Raw genomic sequence first — 23,332 nt, forward strand, 5'->3', positions numbered from 1 at the left:
CAGCATTGCCAACAGTACTTCAGGTAACTCATCTTGACAAGATTTCCTGTAAGCGTTGATAACGTTGACAGTTAATTACCCAATTAGTGGGTAAAAGTTAAGGGGATATAATTCGGGCTGGTGGGTAACCAGGTCTAATTCAGGTGTTCAGGTAAGTACTACAATATTAGTTTTATCATGAAAACTTCATTTTTCCATATCTTGTAAGCATATTTGGTGAGCAGGTAGAACTACTGAAATCAGCTTTTTTTTATTAGACTAAACTGTACAGTACTGTATTGAATTTATTTTCAGAAGCAATTGATTTTACAGATATATCTCTGAAATTGAATGAGATGTAAATTAATATTTACAAAAATACCACAGGGAGCTGGGGCTAAATTGGGTCTTATTTATAGGACTTGAAAGTTACTCAAATCTGTATTTATGAAGTTTGTAAGGTTATATGTACAGTATCAGTTTATGGCGCATCTTTTATAACCAAGAATAGCCTTCCATTATGACTATAGAGTTTAGATTTTGTTGAAGGTTGCCATTAGTTTGTGTGTTAACCAGAATTTTTATTCATTTCAGATGTACTGTCTTTTATAGGAATGCTGTCTCAGCGTGTAATCCCGATTTTGCTTAAGGTCTCATATCTTAAAGTAAAGTAGAAGTGCTACCTGTAAAATGATATCACCTGATGACTGTTGTGTTCAGTTAGAGGGTAAAAATCAGTTACTTCATATGTATGGAGAATCTGAAGAAGAACCCCAAGCAGGTACAGTAAAGCTACTGGTTATTAATTGATATTTTTGAGGTGAAACTTACCCTCTATCATTTAGCTTTGTCTGTGGCTACTTTGGCGCGGGTTCAACAGTTGTTAAAATTGAAACACTCGTTAACGAACGTTCCCAATAGTTACCCCCACCCTTTGTAGGGTGGGGGACAGCAAATGGTTCGGTTGCTCATTCTACCCTTGTCGGCAAAATTGGACGGCAGTGCTCTGAATTTTTTGTTTGTGTGTTTTTTGTTTTGGGGGGTTATCAACTTAGATTGTCTAGACTGTGATTTGTTTTTTCATTATGGATTCTTCTCCATGTTTCTAATCAAAATCCCTTAGATTTTGCAAGGTAAGCAGTTGCAAGACCAGATTGGCTTCTTTAAAGTTTGATACACACGATGTATGCATTGATCGTCGTGGGGTAATGTATGATGTGGACAACCGGTGTGATCATTGCAAGGAGTGGTCTTTGCTAGATTTTGAGAAGATGGTAAAGTATCGTATTAAAGGAAAGAAGGATAGGCTTAGAAAGAATGTAAAGAGAACAGCTAGTCTTGCATCTAAGTCTTTCTTAGAATTAACTTTTGATCAAGAGATACATAGGTCTATTGATTCCTCTTCTATAATAGATTCTCATCCTTCCACACCCACTAAGTCAGCTCAGGGTAGTTAGTAGTAGTAGGTTAGATTCAATGCAGTCTGATATTGATTCTGTAAAATCTAAGATTGAATTTTTATGTAACAAATTTGAATCTTTTGTATTTATTGTATCTAATGCATTGGCAAGGACAGTGTCCCCTCATTCCATTGGCAACTCGCGAACTCAGCCTTGTCTGTCAGCACCCAGGATGTTCGTGGACTGTGCCCTCTGTCTCCTACCTTTGCTTCTCAGTCTTCGGTAGACAAACGCAAATTGTGCTTGCCTAAAGACATTCCCAAAGCTATTACTGTATAGTGATTCATCTGAATCAGGTAACCGATCACATTTGGCAGTGAACAACACCGCTGCGCCTTCAGCCATCTCAAGGAGTCCAGAGTCATTAGCTAGGCATTTGGGCAGTAAGCGTACGTGCGTCGACTCCTTTTCTGTTGACGATAGTCCGAGTTTTGATTTCATAAAGGCTGTAGGTTTTCCACTTCCGAGGCTTTTGCGGCTTTTATGGACAGTCTTTCTGAAGCTAAGACTAAGTGTGTCAGATATTTGAGGCCGCAGGAAGTGTCGAATCCGCACCAGGTGTATTCTAGGCTACGGGAAGCTTCATTGAGTCTGCTCGCCGCCTCAGCCAGGCTGTTTGCCCCCTCATCGAGTCCGAGGGAAGAGTCGACGAATCATCAAGAGACAGTAGGCCATAGAGTTTCTTCGGTCCCGCAGTTAGTGTCTATGATTCTTGAGTCTTCAAATAGTAAGATGAGTGAGATTAGTGCAAGCGAACAAGTTTTAGTGGAATCAAGGGAACAGGCCACGCTTCTCCCGTGTTGGAAGGTAAGTCACCGTGGTTAAAGGGTTCTTGCCCTCCTTTGTCAGCTGGGTTTTCTTAATCAGATCTTGAGAGAGACCGTTCTCAGTTCAAGTATTTACCAGAGTGGATTAGTAAAATTTTAGCACCAGGCCTTACAAGACCATCTGGTTCTGAGGCTTCTTCAGTTGTCTCAGAGGAGGAAGATTTGTTTAGGCCCAGCTCTTCCTCCCAGCCTTCTCCTTCTCCTGCATTACCCCTGAATAAGGAAGAGGAACACTTAGAATTGGTCACTTCAGGTTTTAAGGAACTGGTTCAGTCGTGTTTGGACAGATATCCTCAGTTCTTTTCAGTGGAGCATTCGAATACTGCTCGCAATCTAAGAGCTTCCAGGTTGGGGTCTGATTATTCTCCTCTCCCTTCCTTTAGGCTGTCAGATTCTGTACATGGGAGATTTGACTCTATTACTAAGGCTTTGCCTAAGAAGGTCTCCTCTAAAGGATCCCCTCTTTTGTCTCCCTTCCTTCATGCTGGGAAGCCACTAGTGTATCGGACAGGGGAGTTTCTCCCCTTTTCTCCTGATCCGGCAGTGGACGGCGCTTTTTTGTCTATGGTTTTTCTGACTAAGAAAGGTGCTGTTGCATCAGGCAGGCTGCATTTCTTTATTCCAGAGGCTGAGGATATGTATAAGAGTTTGACTAACGCTATCAAAGCTATGTCCTTATGTGAAATTGTACTGAACACAGTCAAACAGTGTTTGAGGGAGTTTGGTGAGCTTCTTCCTCCTTTGTTCAGGAATCCTTTTGTTAAGGCCTTAGGGTTTTTTGCTTCCCTAGATAAAGTATTTCATGATGTGATAGGCGAGCTTTCCCTGTTGTAAGCAACCTTAAAGTTCTCAGAAGAGAGCAGCTTTGCTCTCTGCTGGTTCCTTCAATTTACCCCCTTAGTAAACAGTCTTTAATTTCAGCACATCCTTTTGGGAAGATTATTGAAGAAAAACTGTCTGTATCTATAGCCTCGGAGACTGAGAAGACAGAGAATATGTCTTTTATCCGTCAGTCCCAAGCTTCGAAAGGGAAGGCTCCTGCGTCTTCCTCTTCTTTTTAAACAGCCTTCAGGCAATGCTACCTCCTTAGCTAGGTCTTCCTTTCCAAGTGTTGGAAAGAGGAAAGTATCCTTTCGCCAGCAAAGTTCCAAATCCCGTTCTGCAAGGGGAGGGAAGTTTGTCTCTTCCTCTTATAACAAAGAGTCCTAAGTCTAATAAAGAATAGTTCCTTGAGCCCTCAGGTGCCTGTGGGGGGCAGGTTAGGCCTTGGGTAGACACTTGGGTAGCGAAAGTACTCTTGGAAGGCTATTACATTCCTTTCAAGAGTTTGCCTCGTCTTTCAAACCAACCCATAGCCTTTCGGCCTTACAAAGGCAACCCAGAGAAGAGAAGGTTCTTAAGTTAGGAAGTCTCTTCTCTGTTAGGGAAGATAGCTATAAAGGAAATACCGGCTACTTCACCAGGTTTTTACAGCAGACTTTTCCTAGTTCCAAAGGCAATGGAGGTTGGAGGCCTGTTTTGGACGTATCCAAGCTCAGCCTCTATATCCAACTGTCCCCTTTTTCCATGGAGTCGGCCTCCAGGGTCTTAGCCGCCTTGGAGAAAGAGGCATGGGTGTTTACGGTGGACATGAAGGACGCTTACTTTCATGTCCCCATTCACCAACATTCCAGAAAGTTCCTACACTTTGTCTTTGAGGGAAAGACGTACCAATTTCGAGCTCTTTGTTTCGCTAAGTTCCACACCTCAGGTTTTCACCAGGGTCTTATCCCCCTTCGTGAAATAGCTTCACTTACTAGGAGTAAAGATACTTTGTTCTGACACAATATACAAACCCTTGGTCCTTTACATTAGGAATTACTTTCAGGCGTAGGCTGGAAACGGCCGTTAAACTCTTGAGCAAGGTGGTTAGGCAGTAACTACCTCCAGGTAGGCGGGGATACCCGCCTGCCCGGATGTAAAGATTCCAGTTTGCTTTCGGCCGTCATGCGTTGCTGACGTGTTTTCGTTCTCTCTACCTGACTGTCGTTAAGCTCTTATTATCCCGGTGGGATCTTTCTGTATTTTTGTGTATATATACGTGTGTTTGATTTTTATTAATACAAACCCACGATTTGTGATAACCTTGCGTAAGCCATCGTTCCCTGCCTGTGTCTTGGGTTTGATGGCCAAGGGCATAACTGGAGTAGCGTAACCAAGTGGTAATGCTTCTCTCCAGCGGCCCTTTACGTAAATACTGAAGGCGCCCTTGTACTTTCGGAGATAGTTTGGGACGCAATATCTTCACAACCCTTACATCCATCGGGACGTAAGAGTTAGTTCCCTTCTTGGGCTTCTGCCCTCCGTGTGTAAGGGGCATCACTAATTTCTTCCTACTTATGCTGAGTGTTACTCGCCGCCTGCGCTTAGAGATTTGCGGGCCGAGTGGGAGGTCACAGCTGTCGTTGATAAGTTCCGCTTCCACGGCGCCCTTGGTGGCCTCCCCTCCATCCTTTTTTCTCTTCCCGTAGGTTCTTCCTTCTCCCCTTAGTAGATCTCTCTCCTTCGCCCTCTTTGCTCGCTCGTCGGGCGAAGACCGGGGGGAAGCGAGCACCGACCTCGTCTAGAGTACCTCCTCCCGCTGCGTAGGGCTGTTCCCTTGTAGCGGGAGGAGCCCCCTCTACTAATCATCTTTGTTTTTCTTTCAGATTGACAGTGAGCATCGCAGACACAGCAGTAGTTGGCTGGATATATCAAGAATATCTTGCATGAAGCAGTCCCGACATTCATTCAGCGTTGCTTCAGGATCGACCACAATACCTGATTAGATGACATATTTCTACGTCGGGATCGCTGTGACTCTGTTCCCGCCGATGTAGATCGATCGCTGTCATTGCTGGTTTTCATGTATGCTGTTGCAATGCTTCCTGCGTATCTGTGGTCCATCTGCTCCTGCTGTTCCCTGTGTTATGCTCTTGTCAACTCGACGACAGTCTCTGGGCTGCTCTCCTGGTCTCCTGCCGCAGCCGCCCTGATCGCTCCTGTCGCTGCTGGTGACTTTCAAATGACATTCTGTCCGTTGCAGTAGCTCCTGCCTTCCGAACCGCAGTGGGTCTCGTTGGCTCTTCCCGACCTTCGGGTTAGGAAACCGATTCGCATAGCCCTGGGTTTTGTTTTCGAAGCCACAGTGGGGGCGCGCAAACCTCAGTTTGCGATCCCGTTCGAGTCTTAGAGGTTCCGCCTCTAAGATGGGGCCTGCTTGGCGCTGGTCATGAGCCGCTTCGAGTGCTCGAGATTCTATGGAATATCGAGTATCCCAATCTGGTCTGGAGAGTTTTTCCTGGGCCCAGTTCAGGAGCAGTGTGAGAGAAAGGGCCTAGGCACCCAGGTGTCTTGGTTCCTCTTCCTGCCAGCACCGCAAGCACTCCCCGAGTGTTTGCCAGTGCTCGGTCGGGTTCCCAGCCTGGTGTCTCGATCCTCTCGGTTCGAACACCAGAAGAAGCAGGGAAGAGATTCACTTTGGGAGTCCTGCGGGACTTCTAAGGGACTGACTCTCTTCCGGGAGACAAGTTTCTCTCATTGACCGATTCGCATTCTCCTGTGGGATCTTGCATTTCGGGGGCCGCGAGAGCGCGGCCTCTTGAGGCCACGCCCTCGTTGCCAGTCTTGGAAGTCTGCGTCTAAGACTGGTTCTGTGCTTGGCTCTTTCGATCTATTAGGAAACAAAGCAGCCGCTCCCGATTTTTGGAAGTCTCGCAGGTAGCTCGAATTCTTTGAATCACGAGCGCTCTCCTTACGAGAGGCACAGGACGAGAGAAAGTGCCGAGACATCCAGGTGTCTGGTTGCCTGGACACCCAGGTGTCGGTGTGCCGCGACGCCAGGTGTCTCGATACTGCCCGCCAGCTGCTTCGGTTGCTCAGCCAGGCTTCTTTCTTGTGTCTCGAACTTTGGGGTTAGAGCATGCAAGATAGCAGACACAGAATTCCCCTTTGAACCTTCTTCTCGAGGGGCCTCGGCCTCGAAGGAGTTTAGAGTTCGGGAAACTAGCAGTTGTTCACAGCAGACGAGTCCGGCCTGCCCAGTTATGATTGTGTTTGCTCAATTGGCTCGGCTCGGCCCCCGGTCGCACTTACGAGACTGGCTCGGCTCGACCCAGCTTGCCAGACTTGCTCGGCTCGGCTCGGCTCGGCTCGACTCGGCTTGCCAGACTGGCTCGGCTCGGCTCGGCTCGGCTCGCCCCACCTGCCTCCCAGTCCGCCGCATACCGACCAGCTGGATCGCGTTCGCGTGATCAGCTCGGCTCGGCTCGGCCCTACTCGGTTTTTTCCGGTTCGGGTTCTTGGCTGTGTTCGAGTGAACTTTTTTGCTCTTCCCAGGAAAGCGCTTTGCCACGGCAGAAGTGCTCTTCTTTCCCCGTGTGGCAGTTATCTCCTTCGGTTGATTATAGCTCACGGTCTGCTTCTCCTGCTTATCATACTGGCAGGACAGGTAGGGATACTCTTTTCTCCTCACCTGTTCTCTTTTCCTCTCAGTTGTTCCGAGAGGTGTGAGACGGACAGAGAGAGCTCCGACGAAATTTTCTTTCGGAGTTCGGCTGCCTGGCGTGCTTTGGGTATCGGTCCCCCGATTCTCTCGTATTATAACCAGGTAGCCGAGGAGGGTTTCATGGGATCTGTCAAGGTCTCCTCCAAGGGAAGAGGTACAGGAGTTTCACGATCGGAAACAGTGAGGGTCTTCCTCTTCAGATGCGATCGCCCCGTGCCGGGAACTTCGCTGATTCTCGGCGCGAGGATCCCCGGGACAGGACCGCGGCTCCCCAATGAATAACCTTCATCACTTGCAACCCTTGCAGTTTCCGAGGGGCCGAGTGTCAGGGACCGCTTTTACAGTCCTGTCTTCCAGAAAGCGTTCTCGACCTGATGGATTCTTTTCTTGAAGGAGTTAATTCAGGTCGAGACACCAAACTTCCACCCTGCCTCGACAGAATATGAATTCTTCTTGCCTCGGAGGGTCTTGCCGACTGCAGTTTTTTGGGCAATTCTGGTGCTAAGAAGAAGGACTTTGTCCCAATTCGGATCTCCAGTTTCGTAAGTCCCGAGTTGGCTCGACCCTTGGGAACGAACCTTTACTTGGTTCTGCCTTTCTTTTTCAGAGATTTGTCAGATACCCCGGTAATCAAGGTTCCCACCAGGGCACTGACTTGTCCTTTGGACAATGGCCAAGAACTTTGGGTCTTAGTCATCTCAACTTAACCTTGAGTTCAAGCCAGCCCCCCTCAACTTCTTAGCTAAGAAGTCCTAGGCTTCAGAAGAAGATTTCAACTGCTGATGCCTGGACTAAATGATACTTATCGAGTCTCTGGAACTGGCAGCGACATTGCCGAGACCTGGGAATGGATCCCTTCAGGAGAAGTATCTATTTCCCTTAGGTCTCGGCAATTCTTTCCATCGAACTTTCATCCCACCACCTCTCCTGTGCTCCCGATTCGGGAAATGCTAGCCAGCTAGAGCTAATTGCCTCGGTACCCTGTCATCTTGCAGAAGCTTCCCCATGGTGGAAAATGGAAGTCTGCTTCCTTTTCCCCGTTCTTTCCTCTTCGATGTATGAGGAAAGAGTTAGGCTAATGCTTGATTGAAGGAACCTTCGAATATGCTTGCATATTCTCCTCACATCTTGTGTCTACTTACGGATTCACAGATTGAGGAATAGGCGCACACTGGTAAGACCTTGTCTTGAATTTGTGTGACTGAGACGATTAGTACCTTCTCGTCACCGTCCTGGGCTCAGGGCAGCCTTTTGGCCGTCTGAGAATTCAGGATGGGTTTTGCAGCACTCACTGGTTTCGTTGAACAACAAAACCACAGTAGTGGCATTTGTCGACAAACAGGAGGCAATCGTTTTTTCCCCTGTTTCATCTCGACATTTGAAGGTACTCGAGTGTTGTTCTATTGCACACTCGACAGCTCAATTAACCAGATGCATTCCTGGTGGGGATGTATTGGTAGGCAAGCCTGGCCTCGGGTTTGAGTGATCGACGGACATGCTGAACATGCTGCTCACTCTTTCTTCACGAAGATTCATGCAGAGACTGCTGGACTGAGAAATCCCTACCGTCCTTCTGTTGCCTCCCTGCACACAAGTCAGTAGTGTTTTCTCGCTCCTTCATACCAGACCAGGGGCCGCTCTGTTGAGGCATGCTGTCTTTTGGTGAAAACTTCGATATCATTTTTTTTCCCTCCGTATTTGTCCGAAGCAGCAAGCTGAGGGAGGGTTCACAAACATTGCTCACCCGAGTTACAGACAAATACACAGGAAGACTTTGGCCTTCATCCGACCTGATTGCCGAGGCATCTAGAAGAATTCGCTTGACCCATCCTCCTGTGCAGCTACACAAGAAGCGGTTCTTGAGGCAGTACATCCCTGTGTGTTCAGGACTGGGAGACTTTCCAGCTTTCCTTGCAAGCACAGGCTTTCTCTGTGCTGAGCAAGCAACAGATATAGCTGGATATCCCTTGAAGTCCTCTGCAACACTGTCCCTGGGACTGGATCCGTCTTCGCTGGTGGTGTCATTGTCGGAACTTCTTCTCGGATCAGAGTCGCTCGTCAAGTCTGGACTTCCTCGTCTTCTCCACCGAGGGCTGCTTCTCTCCCTTTCATTCGTGAAGAACGTAGGCCCTTGCGACCTAGTCTTCTATCTGAAGTAGCCTTCGTCTCCTCAGTCGAGAGTTAGCTACGGACGAGAAGCTTCTTCAGTCATGCTCTCCCAGGGAACTGTTTCCTGGGTGGCATGCGACTCTCGTTTAGGGTTCCTGTCCGTGCTCTGCACTCACCCTACGAGAGTCGTCAGATAGAGATATGCCCTCTTAGGTCCATCTCTCATCTTACCCTGGCCTTGGCGTAGAAGATGGAAGAACAGGGATGGGGATCATACCTCGACTCCTTCTCGGATGTCGTAGGTGGACTCCGAATCCATTGGCATCGACTGTCAGGTTCGAGTCCTTCTTGTTCCCCTCCTCCTTGGACTTTGTATCGATGATCCAGATCATTCGTTACTTTGTCCTATTGGGAGCTGTGGTACTTTCCGAAAGGTTCGACATTCCTAACCTGGATGTCGTCAACGTTTTGGCTAGTACTGTCTCTCCCAAGGAAGAAGTGTCTAAGGACACATCTTCCTCCTGACTTCGTGAAGTGATCAAAGGAGGTACTTGGCAGCTGATGACAACGATACCGGTACCTTTCACCCGAGAGCTCACAAAGTCGATGGCTTGGTCCATCCTCGCATTCGGAAGAATATGTCGGTATCACAGGTGCTGAAGGCGGGTGTGTGGTCCCAACAGACTACCTTCACCTCCTTCTACCTCCGGGATGTTGCACACAAGTCCTTGGACACTTTTTCCTTGGGTCCTGTGGTGGCTGCTCAACAAGTTGTGTAGCTTATCCAGCTCCCCTAACGGGACAGGTTGCATCTCGCCTATGTTGTACGGTTGTGATTGGGAGAATGAATGTTGAGTGACTGGCCTCTCTTCTTTCTCCCCATCCTGGCTCTCTTCCCACGGGCAGGAGCGGACATGCCGTTACAAGCTGGACCGGGCGATCGAGGCAGATAAGCACATAACGGGAGCTCCCGTTCTATTTCCGTTCAGGTTAATAGAAGCAACCCCACTCCTTCCTCTTGCAAGGGGAGGAAGGAGACCATGACTATGAGACAAACCCAATGCTTGTATTTGCCTTATTGTCATCCGACGTCAAATTCTTCCTAGCCTACTTTGCATGAACTGACGTTTCCTCTTTCATGCAAAGGGACCCAGAAGTCTGACACTGACGTTTCTTACAACCAGATCTTTTGTCAGTTCTCACGACCAGGAAGGGAAGACAAGGTGGTGAACTCCAGTCAGTTCAGAGAGACTTTATCAGATTCCTCCCTCCAATCAGTGAGTCTCCTAATGTAAAGGACCGAGGGTTTGTATATTGTGTCGGAACAAATAACAATTTTTAAAAGTAAATTGTATTTTTCCTAACTATACAAACCCGAGGTCCTTTACACTTTATGCCCACCTCATGCCACCCCTCAATCTGTACCTGGGCCGAAAGGCAAACTGGAATGTTTACATCCGGGCAGGCGGGTATCCCCGCCTACCTGGAGGTAGTTACTGCCTAACCACCTTGTTCAAGAGTTTAATGGCCGTTTCCAGCCTACGCCTGAAAGTAATCCCTAATGTAAAGGACCTCGGGTTTGTATAGTTAGGAAAAATACAATTTACTTTTAAATATTGTTATTTTGTACCTGGATTATTGGATTATCATTGCGAAGTCCAGGGCAGATTGCCTGAGGCCAAGAGAGCTAGTTCTAGGCATAGCAAAATCCTTATGGTTACTGATAAACTTAACAAAGCCTTCACTGGAACCATCTCAGAGAGTGACCTACCTGGGCATGGAGAAAGATTCTGTTCTTTTTAAGGTTTTTCCTACACTTGCTCAAGTAAGTTATCTATTGTCAATTGCAGGCAAATTTGCCTCCTCAGGAAGCATGCCAGCCAAATGCTGATTGTCTCTGTTAGGTCACATGTCTTCTCTGGAGAAGTTAGTCCCAGGTGCTCGACTACGAATAAGACCGTTTCAGTTGCGCTTGAGGAGGCACTGGCACAAGGAGTCACAGCCAGTCCACAAGTTAGTGCCCTGAAACCCAGACCTGTTCCCTTATCTTCTTTGGTGGATGTCCAAGAGAGGCTGCTTGTAGGGATGTCTAGAGTCCCCAAGCCCAGACCTCTCACTGTATTAAGATGCCTCAGACAAGGACTGGGGTATAGTTATGGGGACTCAGTTTGCTTCTGGAGTATGGTCCCCTGTTGAGAAAAATCTGCACATAAACTGCAAGGAGTTGTTGGCTATCAAAAAAGGGCAGCAGAAGCTGGAAAGTGCAGTAACCAACAAAGCAATTTCTGTCTTCTCAAACAACTCAGCATCTCTGTCGTACCTAAGAAGACAAGGGTGTATGAAGTCAGAAACGTTAGTAGCCATTACCATGGATTTACTCCTCTGGACAGAGGAGAGGAACATTGTCCTAATGCCCCAGTTTGTACCCGGTCGATTTAATGTTTTGGCATACATGCCAAGCTGTCCAGGACAGGTACTCTCCCACGAATGGACGTTAAACCCAACTTTGTGGGAGGCAATTTGGAAAGAGTTCGGCCAACCTCCCATCGATCTCTTTGCAATAAAGTTGAATCTCGTCTCCGGTTGTACTGTACATCTTACCAGTTCCAGACCCTCAAGCCTGGGCAGTAGACGCTATGGCTTTAAACTGGACAAACCTATACGTATATGCTTTCCCTCCATTTCCGCTGTTGAAGGAAATGCTCAAGAAATTGAAAGAATCCCAGAACACCACCATGATTCTAACTGCGCCTTTGTGGCCAAGGAGGCATTGGTTCACAGACCTTCTAAGAAATGTCAATAGAAGTTCCCAGACAGTTGCCTTTTTGGACACATATGACATTTTTATAATAAAATAAAGTTTTATATATACTTACCCAGTAATTACTTAGCTAAGAGTATTGCAATACACTCCCTGAACACCTGAATTAGCCCTGGTCACTGACCAGCCCGAACTATATCCCCATAATTTTACCCACAAAGTGGGTATTAACTGTCAGCAATACCAATGCTACAGGAAAAATCTTGTCAAATGAGTTACCTGAGGTACCGCTGACAACGCTGCTGCAAATACCGGCCGACAGTGGCTGACATCCCCAATTGTTTTTTGTTTGCCGTGCTGTTGGGGTGTGTCCCACATCAGGCAAACTTTTGGTCATTTAGCCCGACCCCCATTTAAAGAATTTGGACATCAGATTACGATTTTGGACCTTTCAACGCCTTTCTCCTGGATTTATACTTTATTGACTGGATTTAGAACTTCTTTCCTGGTTTTAACTTTGGATCAGTACTTTGGACTCGATTGGATAAGTCAGACAAGAAGATGTTGCCGTCTGCTAGCGCTGCTGCTTCCACTTTGTCTACATCTTCGACGACTGATCCTTCTACTGCTGGAGATGCTTCCGCTCATCAGTCCTGCACGTCCTGCAAGCGTAGGATGAGTACCTTCAAACACGATCGACACTTTGTTTGTATTTTATATAGGAAGGTTCAGTGTAGTAACAGTCAGAGATGTGATGAGTATTGGTCTTGGTCAGTAGATCAAATGGGGGGTTATTTGAAACACAGAAAATCCTTTGCCTCTAAGAGGGTTACAATCAGCAGATAAGGAAGCGTTAGATTCAGAGTTATTCAAGAAGTTAGAGGACAGTTTATCATCCAATATGTCTAGCCTATTTCTAGCCTGATGAGTAAGATAACAGAGACTAGAGATAGTGATAGTAGTAGCATAGTTGATTCTAATCGTTCTTTTTCAGCCCCCTTGCATGTTCCAAAAAGAATTTTGGTGTGCTTGGGGGTCATGAGAAATAAGCCTTCAAGGTAATGGTTCTGCCAGCCCCCAGCAGAGCAGGCAGTGTTGGCAGCAGATTTTCCCTTCCCACTCAAGGTGTAAGTTCTGAGGTTGATGTAGACTTAGGTAAGACACAGACGAGTAAGGAAAATAGGTTAGGAAGAGAAGTGGAAGGTGCTGTCTTCTTCGGGTTCGGTTTCGGTCGGGATTTTTAGTGTGACGGCTTCTTGGATCCATCTTTGGTTTTATTTCCTGCTTCGAGTTCTTTACAACAAAAGGTTTCTAAGTCCGTGGTTCATCGTTCGGATGTGGTTTCGGGTTTGTTGGGCTCTGTAGTGTTGGAGAATGCTCCTTCATCCTCGAAGGTTCCTTTTCCTTCGGTGGATGAGTTTGGTTCGTCTTGCGGTGGTGGTAATTCTGGTGATAGGGTTTTCAATTTGGCTCAATATAATGCAGAATCGCTGGGTTTGTCACAGGGTTATAGATTACTATTGTTCCGACACAATATACAAACCGTCGGTCCTTTACATTAGGAATTACTTTCAGCGTAGGTTGGAAACAGCCATTAAACTCTTGAGCAAGGTGGTTAGGCAGTAACTACTGCCAGGTAGGCAGGAATACCCACCGGCCCGGATGTAAACATTCCGGTTTGCTTTCGGCCATAATGCGTTGCAGACGTGGTTTCGGTTCTCTCCACCTGACTGTCGTTAAGCTCTTATTATCCCGGTGGGGTCTTAATGAATTTTTTGTATATATTACGTGTTTAATATTTATTAATACTAACCCACAATTTGTGATAACCTTGCATAAGCTGTCGTTCGCCTGCGCTGTGTCTTGGCGTTTGACGACCAAGGGGTTATTTAGAGGGGTGTAACCGAGTGTTAATGCTTCTCTTACAGTAGCCCTTTATTTAGATACTGAGGGCATTCCCATGTACAATCAGAAATATTAGATTGAGACGTAATATCTTTGCTCCCCTACATTAATCGGGATGTAAGAGTTTGCTTCCCTTCTTGGGCTCCTGCCCTCCGTGTACAAGGGCATGACTGCTTCCTTCCTACTTGTGCTGGATGTTGTTTTCGCTGCATGTGTTTAGAGAACTACAGGGCGGGTGGGAGGTTGCGGGTGTCGTCTGTAAGTTCTGCTTCCAGGGCACCCTTGGTGGCCTCCCCTCTGTCTTTTTCTCTCCCAGTAGGTTCTTCCTTTTCTCCTTCAGTAGAGATCTCTCTACGAGCGAGCGAAGACCACGGGAGGCGGTCAGGCGACCTCTTTTTGGGTACCTCATCTCACTGTGTAGGGCAGTTCCCCTTGTAGCGAGAGGAGTCTCCCTCTACTAATCATCTTTGCTTTTTCTTTCAGGTTGACAGTGAGCATCGCAGACACAGCAGTAGTTGGCTGGATATCTCAGGGGATATCGTGCATGAAGCAGTCCTGACATTCATTTAGTATTGCTTCGGGATCAACCACAGTACCAGGCTGGATGACATAGTTCCACGTCGGGATCATTCCAACTCTGTTCCCACCTATGTGGATCGATCGCTGTCATTGCTGGCCTTCATGTATGCTGTGGCAATGCCTCTGGCATACCTGTGGTCCATCTGCTCTTGCTGTTTCCTGTGTTATGCTCCTGTTAACTCGACAAGTCTCTGGGCAGCTCTTCCTGGTCTCCTGCCGCAGCCGTCCTGATCGTTCCTGTCCATTGCAGTAGCTCCTGCCTTCTGAACTGCTTCCGTAGCTCCTGCATCGGCTGTCCTGATCGTGCCCGCTGCTTCTCCTGGTGGTCGGGCCTGGGGCCGATTTCATTGTGTTCCTGCCAGCTGCCCTGTTATTGTGCCATCCTGTAGAAGATGGGCGTGAAGGGAAGGAAGTCGCCTTGTGGAAGTGATGTTCCTGGCCGTTGCAGTAGCTCCTGCCTTCTGAACCGCTGCCGTAGCTCCTGCATCGGCTGTCCTGATCATGCCTGCTGCTTCTTCTGGTGGTTGTGCCCGGGGCCGCTTCCGTTGTGGTCCTGCCAGCTGCCCCGGAGGTTACAATGTCCGCCATCCTGTAGAAGATGTCGGTGTGAATGTGAAGGAAGTCGCCCTGTGGAAGTGACGTTCCTGGCCGTTGCAGTAGCTCCTGCCTTCCGAACTGCTGCCGTAGCTCCTGCATCAGCTGTCCTGATCATGCCTGCTGCTTCTCCTGGTGGTGGTGTCCTGGGCTGCTTCCGTTGTGTTCCTGCCTGACTGCCCTGGAGGTTACGATGTTTCGTGTCCACCATCCTGTAGAAGATGTCAGAGTGGAGGTGAAGGAAGTAGCCGCTGTCTTCTTCATCTTATCTTCGATTTTTTCTTCTCCTGCCTCTTCCCTTCCTCTCCTGAGGTCCAAGGGGGTCCTGGGAATCGGACAGACCTCTGCCGGCCGAAGGAAAGGAAGGCTGCTTATTCCCCTTGATTCCCTTGGATGTCTAGGGACTGCCTCCTTCCAGGGAGGCAGTGGGTCTCTCGTTGGTTCTTCCTGACCTTCAGGTTAGGAAACCGACTTGCATAGCCCTGGGTTTTGTGTTTTGGGAGACGCAGGCGCGCAGACGTCGGTTTGCGATCCCGTTCCCAGTCCTAGAGGTTCCACCTCTAAGACGGGGGCTGCTTCGGGCGCTCGTTTGCGAAGCGCTCCGGGTGCTTGAGATTGTATGGAATATTGAGTACCCTGATCTGGTCTGGAGAGTACTCTCCCCGGCCCAGTTTGGGAGCAGTGCGAGAGAAAGGGCCAAGGCACCAAGGTGTCTCAACTCTTCCTGCCAGCACCACAAGTGCTCCCCGAGTGCTTGCCAGTGCTTGGTCGGGTTCCCAGCTTGGTGTCTTGATCCTGTCGGTTTGAACACCAGAAGAAGCAGGGAAGAGATTCCCTTCGGGAGTCCTGTGGGACCTCTAAGGGACTGACTCTCTTCTGGGAGACAAGTTTCTCTCGTTGGCTTTTCCTGCCCACTGATTCGCATTCTCCTGTGGGGTCTGGCGTTTCGGGGGACACGAGAGTGTGGCCTCAAGAGGCCACGCCCTCATTGCCAGTCTTGGAAGTCTGCATCTAAGACTGGTTGTGTGCCTGGCTCTTTCGATCTCTTAGGAAACTGAAAGCAGCTGCTCCCGATTTTTGGGAGTCTCATGGGGAGCTTGAATTCTATGAATCACGAGCAGTCTCCTGACGAGAGGCACAGGACGAGAGAAAGTGCCAAGACACCCAGGTGTCTGGTTGGTGCACCCAGGTGAGACACCCAGGTGTCTGGTGTGAGACACCAGGTGTCTGGGTGCCAAAGGCCAGGTGTCTCAATACTGCCCGCCAGCTGCTTCTGTTGCTTGGCCGGGTTTCATACTTGTCTTGAACCTTAGGGTTCGAGCATGCAGGATAGCAGACACAGAATTCCCCTTTGAACCTTCTTCTCTAGGGGCCTCGGCCTCGAAGGAGTTCAGAGTTCGGGAAACTAGCAATAGTTCATGGCAAATGAGTTCCGCCCTGTCCAGTTCGATAGCAATTGTCACATTGTGTCTGGCGTGATTAGAGTCTGGCTCTGGCTCGGTTTGCTGCTTGCCCCCTGGTCTGGCTCGCTTTACGAGACTGGCTCGGCTCGCTCGCTTGCCAGACCTGCCTCCCAGTCCACCTGCATACCACCCAGCCTGGTCCACCGCTGGATCATACCAACGTGATTTGGATTGGTTCTCGTGCTTGGCTCGGCTCGGCCCTACTCTATTTTTTCTGATTCAGGTTCTCGGCTATGTTCGAGTGAACTTTCTGCTCTTCCCAGGGAAGCGCTTTGCCACAGCACAAGCACTCTTCTTCCCCCGTGTGGCAGTAATTTCCTTCGGTTGATTATCGCTCACGGTCTGCCTCTCCTGCTTATCTTACTGGCAGGACAGGTAGGGGTACTCTTTCTCCTCACCTGTTCTCTTTTCCTCTCGGTTGTTCCAAGAAGCAAGAGATGGACAGAGAGGGCTCTTCGGAGTTTGGCTTCCTGGTGTGCTTTGGGTATCGGTCCCCCGATTGCCTCATAGTACAACCAGTTAGCCGAAGACGGGTTCATGGGATTTGTCAAGGCTCCCTCCACGGGTAGAAGTACAGGAGTTTCACGCTTCGGAAGCAGCGAGGGTCTTCCTCTTCAGGTTGTGATCCCCTCGTTTTTCGGAGAACTTCGCGCCGATATGTCAGCGCCAGGATCCCCAGGACAGGCCCATGACTCCTCCAATGAATAATCTTCATCACTCATAACCCTTGCAGTTCCCGAGGGGTCGAGTGTCAGGGCTAACCGCGGTCCTTGTTTCAAGAGAGCATTCTATTGACCTGATGAATTCTTTTCTTGGAGAAGGAGTTAATTCAGGTCGAGACACCAAGCTTCTCCCCTGCCTTGACAGAATATGAATTCTTCTTGCCTCGGAGGGTCTTGCTGACTGCAGTTCTGTGGGCAATTCTGGTGCTAAGAAGAAGGACTTTGTCCCAATTCGGATCTCCAGTTTCGTAAGTCCCGAGTTGGCTCGACCCTTAGGAATGAACCTTTACTTGGTTCTGCCTTTCTCTTTCAGAGATTTGCCAGATACCTTGGTAATCAAGGTTCGTACCAGGGCACTGCCTTGTCCTTTGGACAATGGCCAAGACCTTTGGGTCTTAGTCATCTCGACTCGACCTTGAGTTCAAGCCAGCCCCCCTCAACTCCTAAGAAGTCCTAGGCTTCTATAGAAGATTGCGGAACACAGCCCTCTTCTTCCCTTCTAGGAAAGTGCGCATAACTGTGTCTCTTTCCACCCTCTTTTCCATAAGGGATGAGGGAAGAAGGGAAGAGAGAAAGAACTATTGACCAGGAAGAAGGTCTCTTACTGCAGATTCCTGGATGAAATGATACTTATTAAGTCTCTGGAGCTGGCAGCGACATTGCCGAAACCTAGGAATGGATTCCTTCAGAAGTATTTACTTCCCTTAGGTCTCAGCAATTCTTTTCTTCAAACTTCCATCCCGTTTCCTCTCCCGTGCTCCCGATTTGGGAAATGCCAGCCCAGCTAGAGCTAATTGTCTCGATATCCTGTCATCATGCAGAAGCTTCCCCAGGGCGGAGAATGGAGGTCTGCTTCCATTCCTCTTCTAAGTATGAGGAAAGAGTCAGGCTAATGCTTGATTGAAGGAACCTTCGAATATGCTTGCATATACCCCTCACATCGTGTGTCTACTTACAGATTCACTGATCGAGGGATAGGCGCACACCTGTAAGACTTTATCTTGAAGGTGCTGGACCAAAGACGATTAGTACCTTCTCATCACCATCCTGGACTCAAGGCAGCCTTTTGGCCTTCCTGAGAATTCAGGATGAGTTTTGCGACACTCAGTTGTTCGTTGAACAACAAACCACAGTAGTGGCATTTGTCGAAGACAGGAGGTAATAGTTTTTTCCTCCTGTTTCATATGTCAACATTTGCAGGTACTTGAGTGTTCTATAGTGTACTTGACATCTCAATTAGCCAGATGCATCCCTGGTGGGGATGTATTGGCAGGCAAGCTTGGCCTCGGGTTTGAGTGATCGGGGACGGAAACATGCTGCTCACTCTTTCGAAGATTCATGAAGAGACTGCTCGACTGAGAAATCCCTACCATCTTTCTGTTGCCTCCTGCACACAAGTCGGTAGTTTTTTTGCTCCTTCATACCAGGCCCAGGGACCGCTCTGTTGAGGTATGCTGTCTTTCTGGGAAACTTGATATCTACCTTTTTCCCACTGTATTTGTCTGTTTTGCTAGGGGTTCTTAAGCATTGCTCACCCCTAGTTACAGACAAATGCTGGAAGACTTTGCCTCTCGCCTGACCTGATAGCCGAGTCATTGAGAAAATTCTGTTTAACCCAACCTCCTGTAGCAGCTACTCAAGAAGCGGTTCTTCGGGCAGTACATCCTGGTGTGTTCAGGACTGGGAGACCTTCCAGCTTCCCTTGCAAGCATAGGCTTTCTCACCAAGTGGCAGCGGATATAGCTGGATATCTCTTGAAGTCCTCTGCAACATTCCCAGGGACTGGAGCCGTCTTCGCTGGTGGGTGTTGTTGCGGAACTTCTTCTCAGGTCAGAGTCGTTCTTCAAGTCTGGACTTCCTTGTCTTCGCCGCCGAGGGTTGCTTCTTTCCCTTTCATTTGTGAAGAACATAGGCCCTTGCGACCTAGTCTTCTATCTGAAGTAGCCTTCTTCTCCTCTGTTGAGATTTAGCTACTGATGAGAAGCTTCTTCTGTCTTACTGTCCCAGGGAACTGTTCCCTGGGTGGCATGTGACTGTCGTTTAGGGTTCCTGTCCCATGCTGCACACGCCCTTATGAGAGTCGTCGGATAAGAGATGTGCCCTCTTAGGACCATCTCTCATCTTGCTCCTACCTTGGCTTAGAAGATGGAAGAACAGGTGAAGGGGATCAATACCGCGGCTCCTTCTCGGATGTCGTAGGTGGACTCCAAATCCTTCGGCATCTATTGTCGGGTTCGAGTCCTTCTTGTTCCCTTCCTCCTTGGACTTTGTGTTGATGATGCAGATCATTTGTTACTTTGTCCTATTAGGGAGCTGTGGTACTTTCCGAAAAGGCTCCACACTCCTAACCTGGATGTCGTCAACATTTTCGCTAGTACTCTCTCTCCCAAGGAAGAAGTGTCTAAGGACACATCTTCCTCTTGGCTTCGTGAAGCAATCGAAGGAGGTATTCGGCAGCTGACAACGACGATACCGGTACCTTCCACCCAAGAGCTCACGAAGTCGATGGCTTGGTCCACCCTCGCATTCTGGAAGTTTCTGTTGGTCTGGAAGCAAGACGTGGTTTCATAGACCACATTCTTGTCTTCTTATGGTCTTGCCCACAGGCCCTTGGAACCTTTTTTCCTTGGCCCTGTGGTGGCTGCTCAGCAAGTTGTTTCTTACCCATCTCCTTCAAGAGGATGAGCAGCATCTTGCCTAAGGTGTTGGTTCTGGAAGTGAGAAGGATTCCGAGAGTGACTGGCCTCTCTTCTTCCTCCTTCCCCGTCCTTCTACTTCTCCTCCATCAGGATGAGAATAGGACTCAAACCAACAAGTGCTGGGCCTGGCACTGATGCGGTAAGACTACACATCGAGCACCCGTTCTGTTTTTCTCCTAGAATCATAGAAGCAGTTCCGCTCCTTCCTCTAGCAAGAGGAGGAAGGAGAGACTGGCAATATGGGAAACCTTATCTCAGCTTTTCCTTACTGCCTCTGACTCTAAGATTCTTCCGGCCTATTTCGTATGAGTCATGTTTCCTCACTCTGCGATAAGGTCCAGTGTCTGACATTTGATCTTGCAGATCCTACACTCCGATCAGTATGTCAGAGGCTCAGGTACTCCTCCTCGCTCTTTTGACCAGGAGGAGTAGCCTAGGTGTGCAGAACTCCAGTCAGTTCAGGAGACTCACTCAGATTCCTCCCTTCAACCAGTGAGTCTTCCTAGTGTAAAGGACCAACGGTTTGTATATTGTGTCAGAACAAATCACAGTTGTTCCGACACAATATACAAACCCTTGGTCCTTTACATTAGGGATTACTTTCAGGCGTAGGCTGGAAACGGCCGTTGAACTTCAAACAAGGTGGTTAGGCAGTTAACTACTGTCCGGGAGGTGGGAGTACCGCCTGCCCGGATGTAAACATTCCAATTTTTTTTTGGCCATCATAGAATGCGGACGTTGTTTCTTCGCTCTCTGCCTGACTGCCCTTTTTTCTCCTTTTTGATGGGAAAGTTCTTGTTTTTTCTTTGCAATCATGAATGTTGATAATTTCTAATAAGCCTTCCTATCCCCAGCGTGTAATGTCCTGGGGTAGGAGGCAAGAAATGTAACTCCTTTAGATCTAGCGTCAATTTTGACGGACCCACACTCTCTGCCCATCTTGCTGGTGTGTATTCAAAGTGTGACACACCAAACATCTAGCGATTGTTGCTCTTGGTCTAAATTTGAGCAATGGAGGAAGTTCAAGGGGAGGAGACGCTACCGTCATAAGATAGTTTGAGGAATCGTCTGAGGTCTACACCCCAGACAACTCATCGGAACAAAATTTGGCTAATGTGTCGGGTTCATTTCTCCTCCCGTGAGGCTTCCCCTGCTTGCTCCTCCCTCTATGGGTGAGGACTCCCCTCCCCTTCCTCATTCGTTTCATGGGTGTGGAAGGGCATGGGGAGTGGTTGAGATGGGACATCCTCTCGGGGTCTCGTCTCGTTCTGGAGGAGAATTTTTTCCTCCAGAGCGAGTGGAGACTTCCCAGCCTAACCCTACTTTGTTCCGACACAGGTATACAAACCTCGGTCCTTTACATTAGGAATTACTTTCAGGCGTAAGGCTTTGGGTATTAAACTCTTTGAGCAAGGTGGTTAGGCAAAGTAACTACCACCAGGCAGGCGGGATACCCACTGCCCGGATGTAAACATTCTCAGTTTGCTTTGGCCGTCATATTGGCGATGTTTTCATTCAGGTTGACGTGACTTTCGTTAAAAGCTCTTATTTTAGTGGGATCTTTGTATTTTTGTTTATATATACGTGTGTTTGATATTTGTTAATACAAACCCACTGATTGATGATGTTGCTTAAGGATCGTTCCCTGCCTATGTCCAGGTTTGACATCAAGGGCATAACTGGAGTAGCGTAACCAAGTGGTAATGATTTCTCTCCATGCAAGAACCCAATGCTACTGAAGCGCCCTCACATACTTTCAAGATATAGCTTTCCAGCAATATCTTTTGCCTCGGTTTCAAGGGCAGAGTTAGAAAAATTCTGGCTTCTGCCCTCCATAAAGGAATCACTAATTTCTTCCATTGAGTGTTGCTCTCCGCCTGTCCGGAAGTGTTAGTTCTTTCCTTGATAAGGCTTCTGCCCTCCATGTATAACAGGTTCTTCCTTCTCCCTTTAGGAATCTTTCTTCCTTGGACACTTTTTGCAAGACAGTGTTCAGATCGGGCAACCTCGCCTCAGAGTATTCCCGCTCGTAGCGGGAGAAGATCTCTACTAATCATCTTTGCTTTTCTTTCAGGTTGACAGTGAGATTGACAAAGATAGTTGGCTGGATTATCAAGAATTCGCATGAAGTTCCCGACATTCATTCTTGTGTTGCTCCCATGGCCACTTTGTCCTGATTAGATGACATATTTCCTGGTTGGGATGGAGACTCTGACCATGTAGTCCGTCCTGTCATTGCTGGTTTTTGTATGCTGTTGCTGCTTCCTGGTATCTTGTTTCTTCTGTCTGAGGAACCTGTGTTATGCTATATGTCAACTCCTTGACATCTGTAGGAACTCTCTTGGTCTCCTATTAGACCCTCTCTCCTGTCGCTTGGTGACTTTTAAGACATTCTGTCTACACTGGTAGTCACTGCCTTCCTTCTAAGAGCTCCTGCATCGGATGTCCTGAACAGACCCATCTTAGGAGTGGGCTCAGGGCCGCTCATTCCTGTTCCTGAAGCCAGGATTGAGGTTGATTCTGCCATCCTGGAGAAGATGTTGCCTCCAAGGAAAAGGCCTGGTGGAAGTGCGTCCTGGGCTGTTCCTCTGAACCAGAGTTTTAGCTCCTGGCTATCCTGATTTCTTTGCTTTTTAGGTTGCCCAGGTTGACAGTGAGTTTTCCTGCCAGCTACCCCAGCAGTAGTTGCCATTCTGTCTAAGATGGGGGGGAAGACTTGGAAGTCGTCCCTGTTGAGGTGATGCCTGGCTTTTGCAGCTCCTGCCTTCATTGAAGACTTTTTCAGTCTGGTCCTGGATACTTGTTCCTGCCGGCCCAGTTCTTTCAATCCACCATCCTGAGAAGATGTTAATTGAAGAAGGAAGTGTCTTGAAGTAGCCCCAGCCTCTTCATCACCCTCGATCCTTCTGCAGTTGTCTTCCCTTCCAGGAGGTCCTCTGGTCCCAATCGACAGACCTCCGTCGGTCCAGTGAAATGGAATGCTGCTTCTTAAAGGAAGCCCCTCACGTTGGACTGTCTCCCGGAGGCAGTGGGTCTCAAGTTCGACCTCTCGGTTAGGAAACCGATTCCGATAGCCCTGGGTTTTTTTTTGAGGCCGCTGGCTTCCAGACCTCAGTTTGTGAAGAATTCCTGAGGTCCATTCTCCTGTGGGAAACAAGATAGGCAAAAGGGCTCGAGATTCTATGGAATCTAAGAGTATCCCAATCTGGTCGAGAGATTTTCCGCCCAGTTCGTTGCCAGTCTTGGAAGTCTGCATCTAAGACTGGTTCTGTGCAAATGCTGCTCCAAGTGTTTGCCATCGGTCGGGTTCCCAGCCTGGTTCGATCCTGTCAGTTTGAACATCAGAAGAAGCAGGGAAGAGATTCAATTTGGGAGTCCCAGGACTTCTAAGGGTCTGACTCTGTTAGACAAGTTTCTCTCGCTGGCTTCTTCCTGATCTCGGGTAGAAAGGACATTCTCCTGTGGAAACAGGTGTTCGGGGGCCTTGAGCTCTAAGGCCTCTCAGGCTTGAGCCTCGTTGCCAGTCCAGGTGTCTGCATCTAAGACTGGTGTTGAAATCTTTCGATCTGTTAGGAAACACTCCAGGTTTCGGAAGTCTCGGGAGCTCGAATTTTATGAATCTGGCGCTCACGAGAGGCACAGGGTGAGAGAAAGTGCCAGACACCCAGGTGTCTGGTTGCCTGGACACCCAGGTGTCGGGTGCTGCGAC

The 23,332-nt window shown here is 48.3% G+C and overlaps 1 protein-coding gene across 1 annotated transcript in view; it reads left to right on the forward strand.

The window, feature by feature from the left end:
- LOC136835062 (uncharacterized) overlaps positions 1 to 23,332 on the forward strand; it is a 104,594-nt gene that overhangs the window by 33,635 nt on the left and 47,627 nt on the right. Inside the window, exon 2 of the mRNA XM_067098182.1 lies at positions 574 to 760. Within this exon, the coding sequence (XP_066954283.1) occupies positions 670 to 760 (91 nt within the window). The 5' untranslated portion in view covers positions 574 to 669. The remainder of the gene's footprint in view (positions 1 to 573; positions 761 to 23,332) is intronic.

This window comes from Macrobrachium rosenbergii, chromosome 4 (assembly GCF_040412425.1).
Source record: "Macrobrachium rosenbergii isolate ZJJX-2024 chromosome 4, ASM4041242v1, whole genome shotgun sequence".
Taxonomy (NCBI): Eukaryota; Metazoa; Arthropoda; class Malacostraca; order Decapoda; family Palaemonidae; genus Macrobrachium; species Macrobrachium rosenbergii.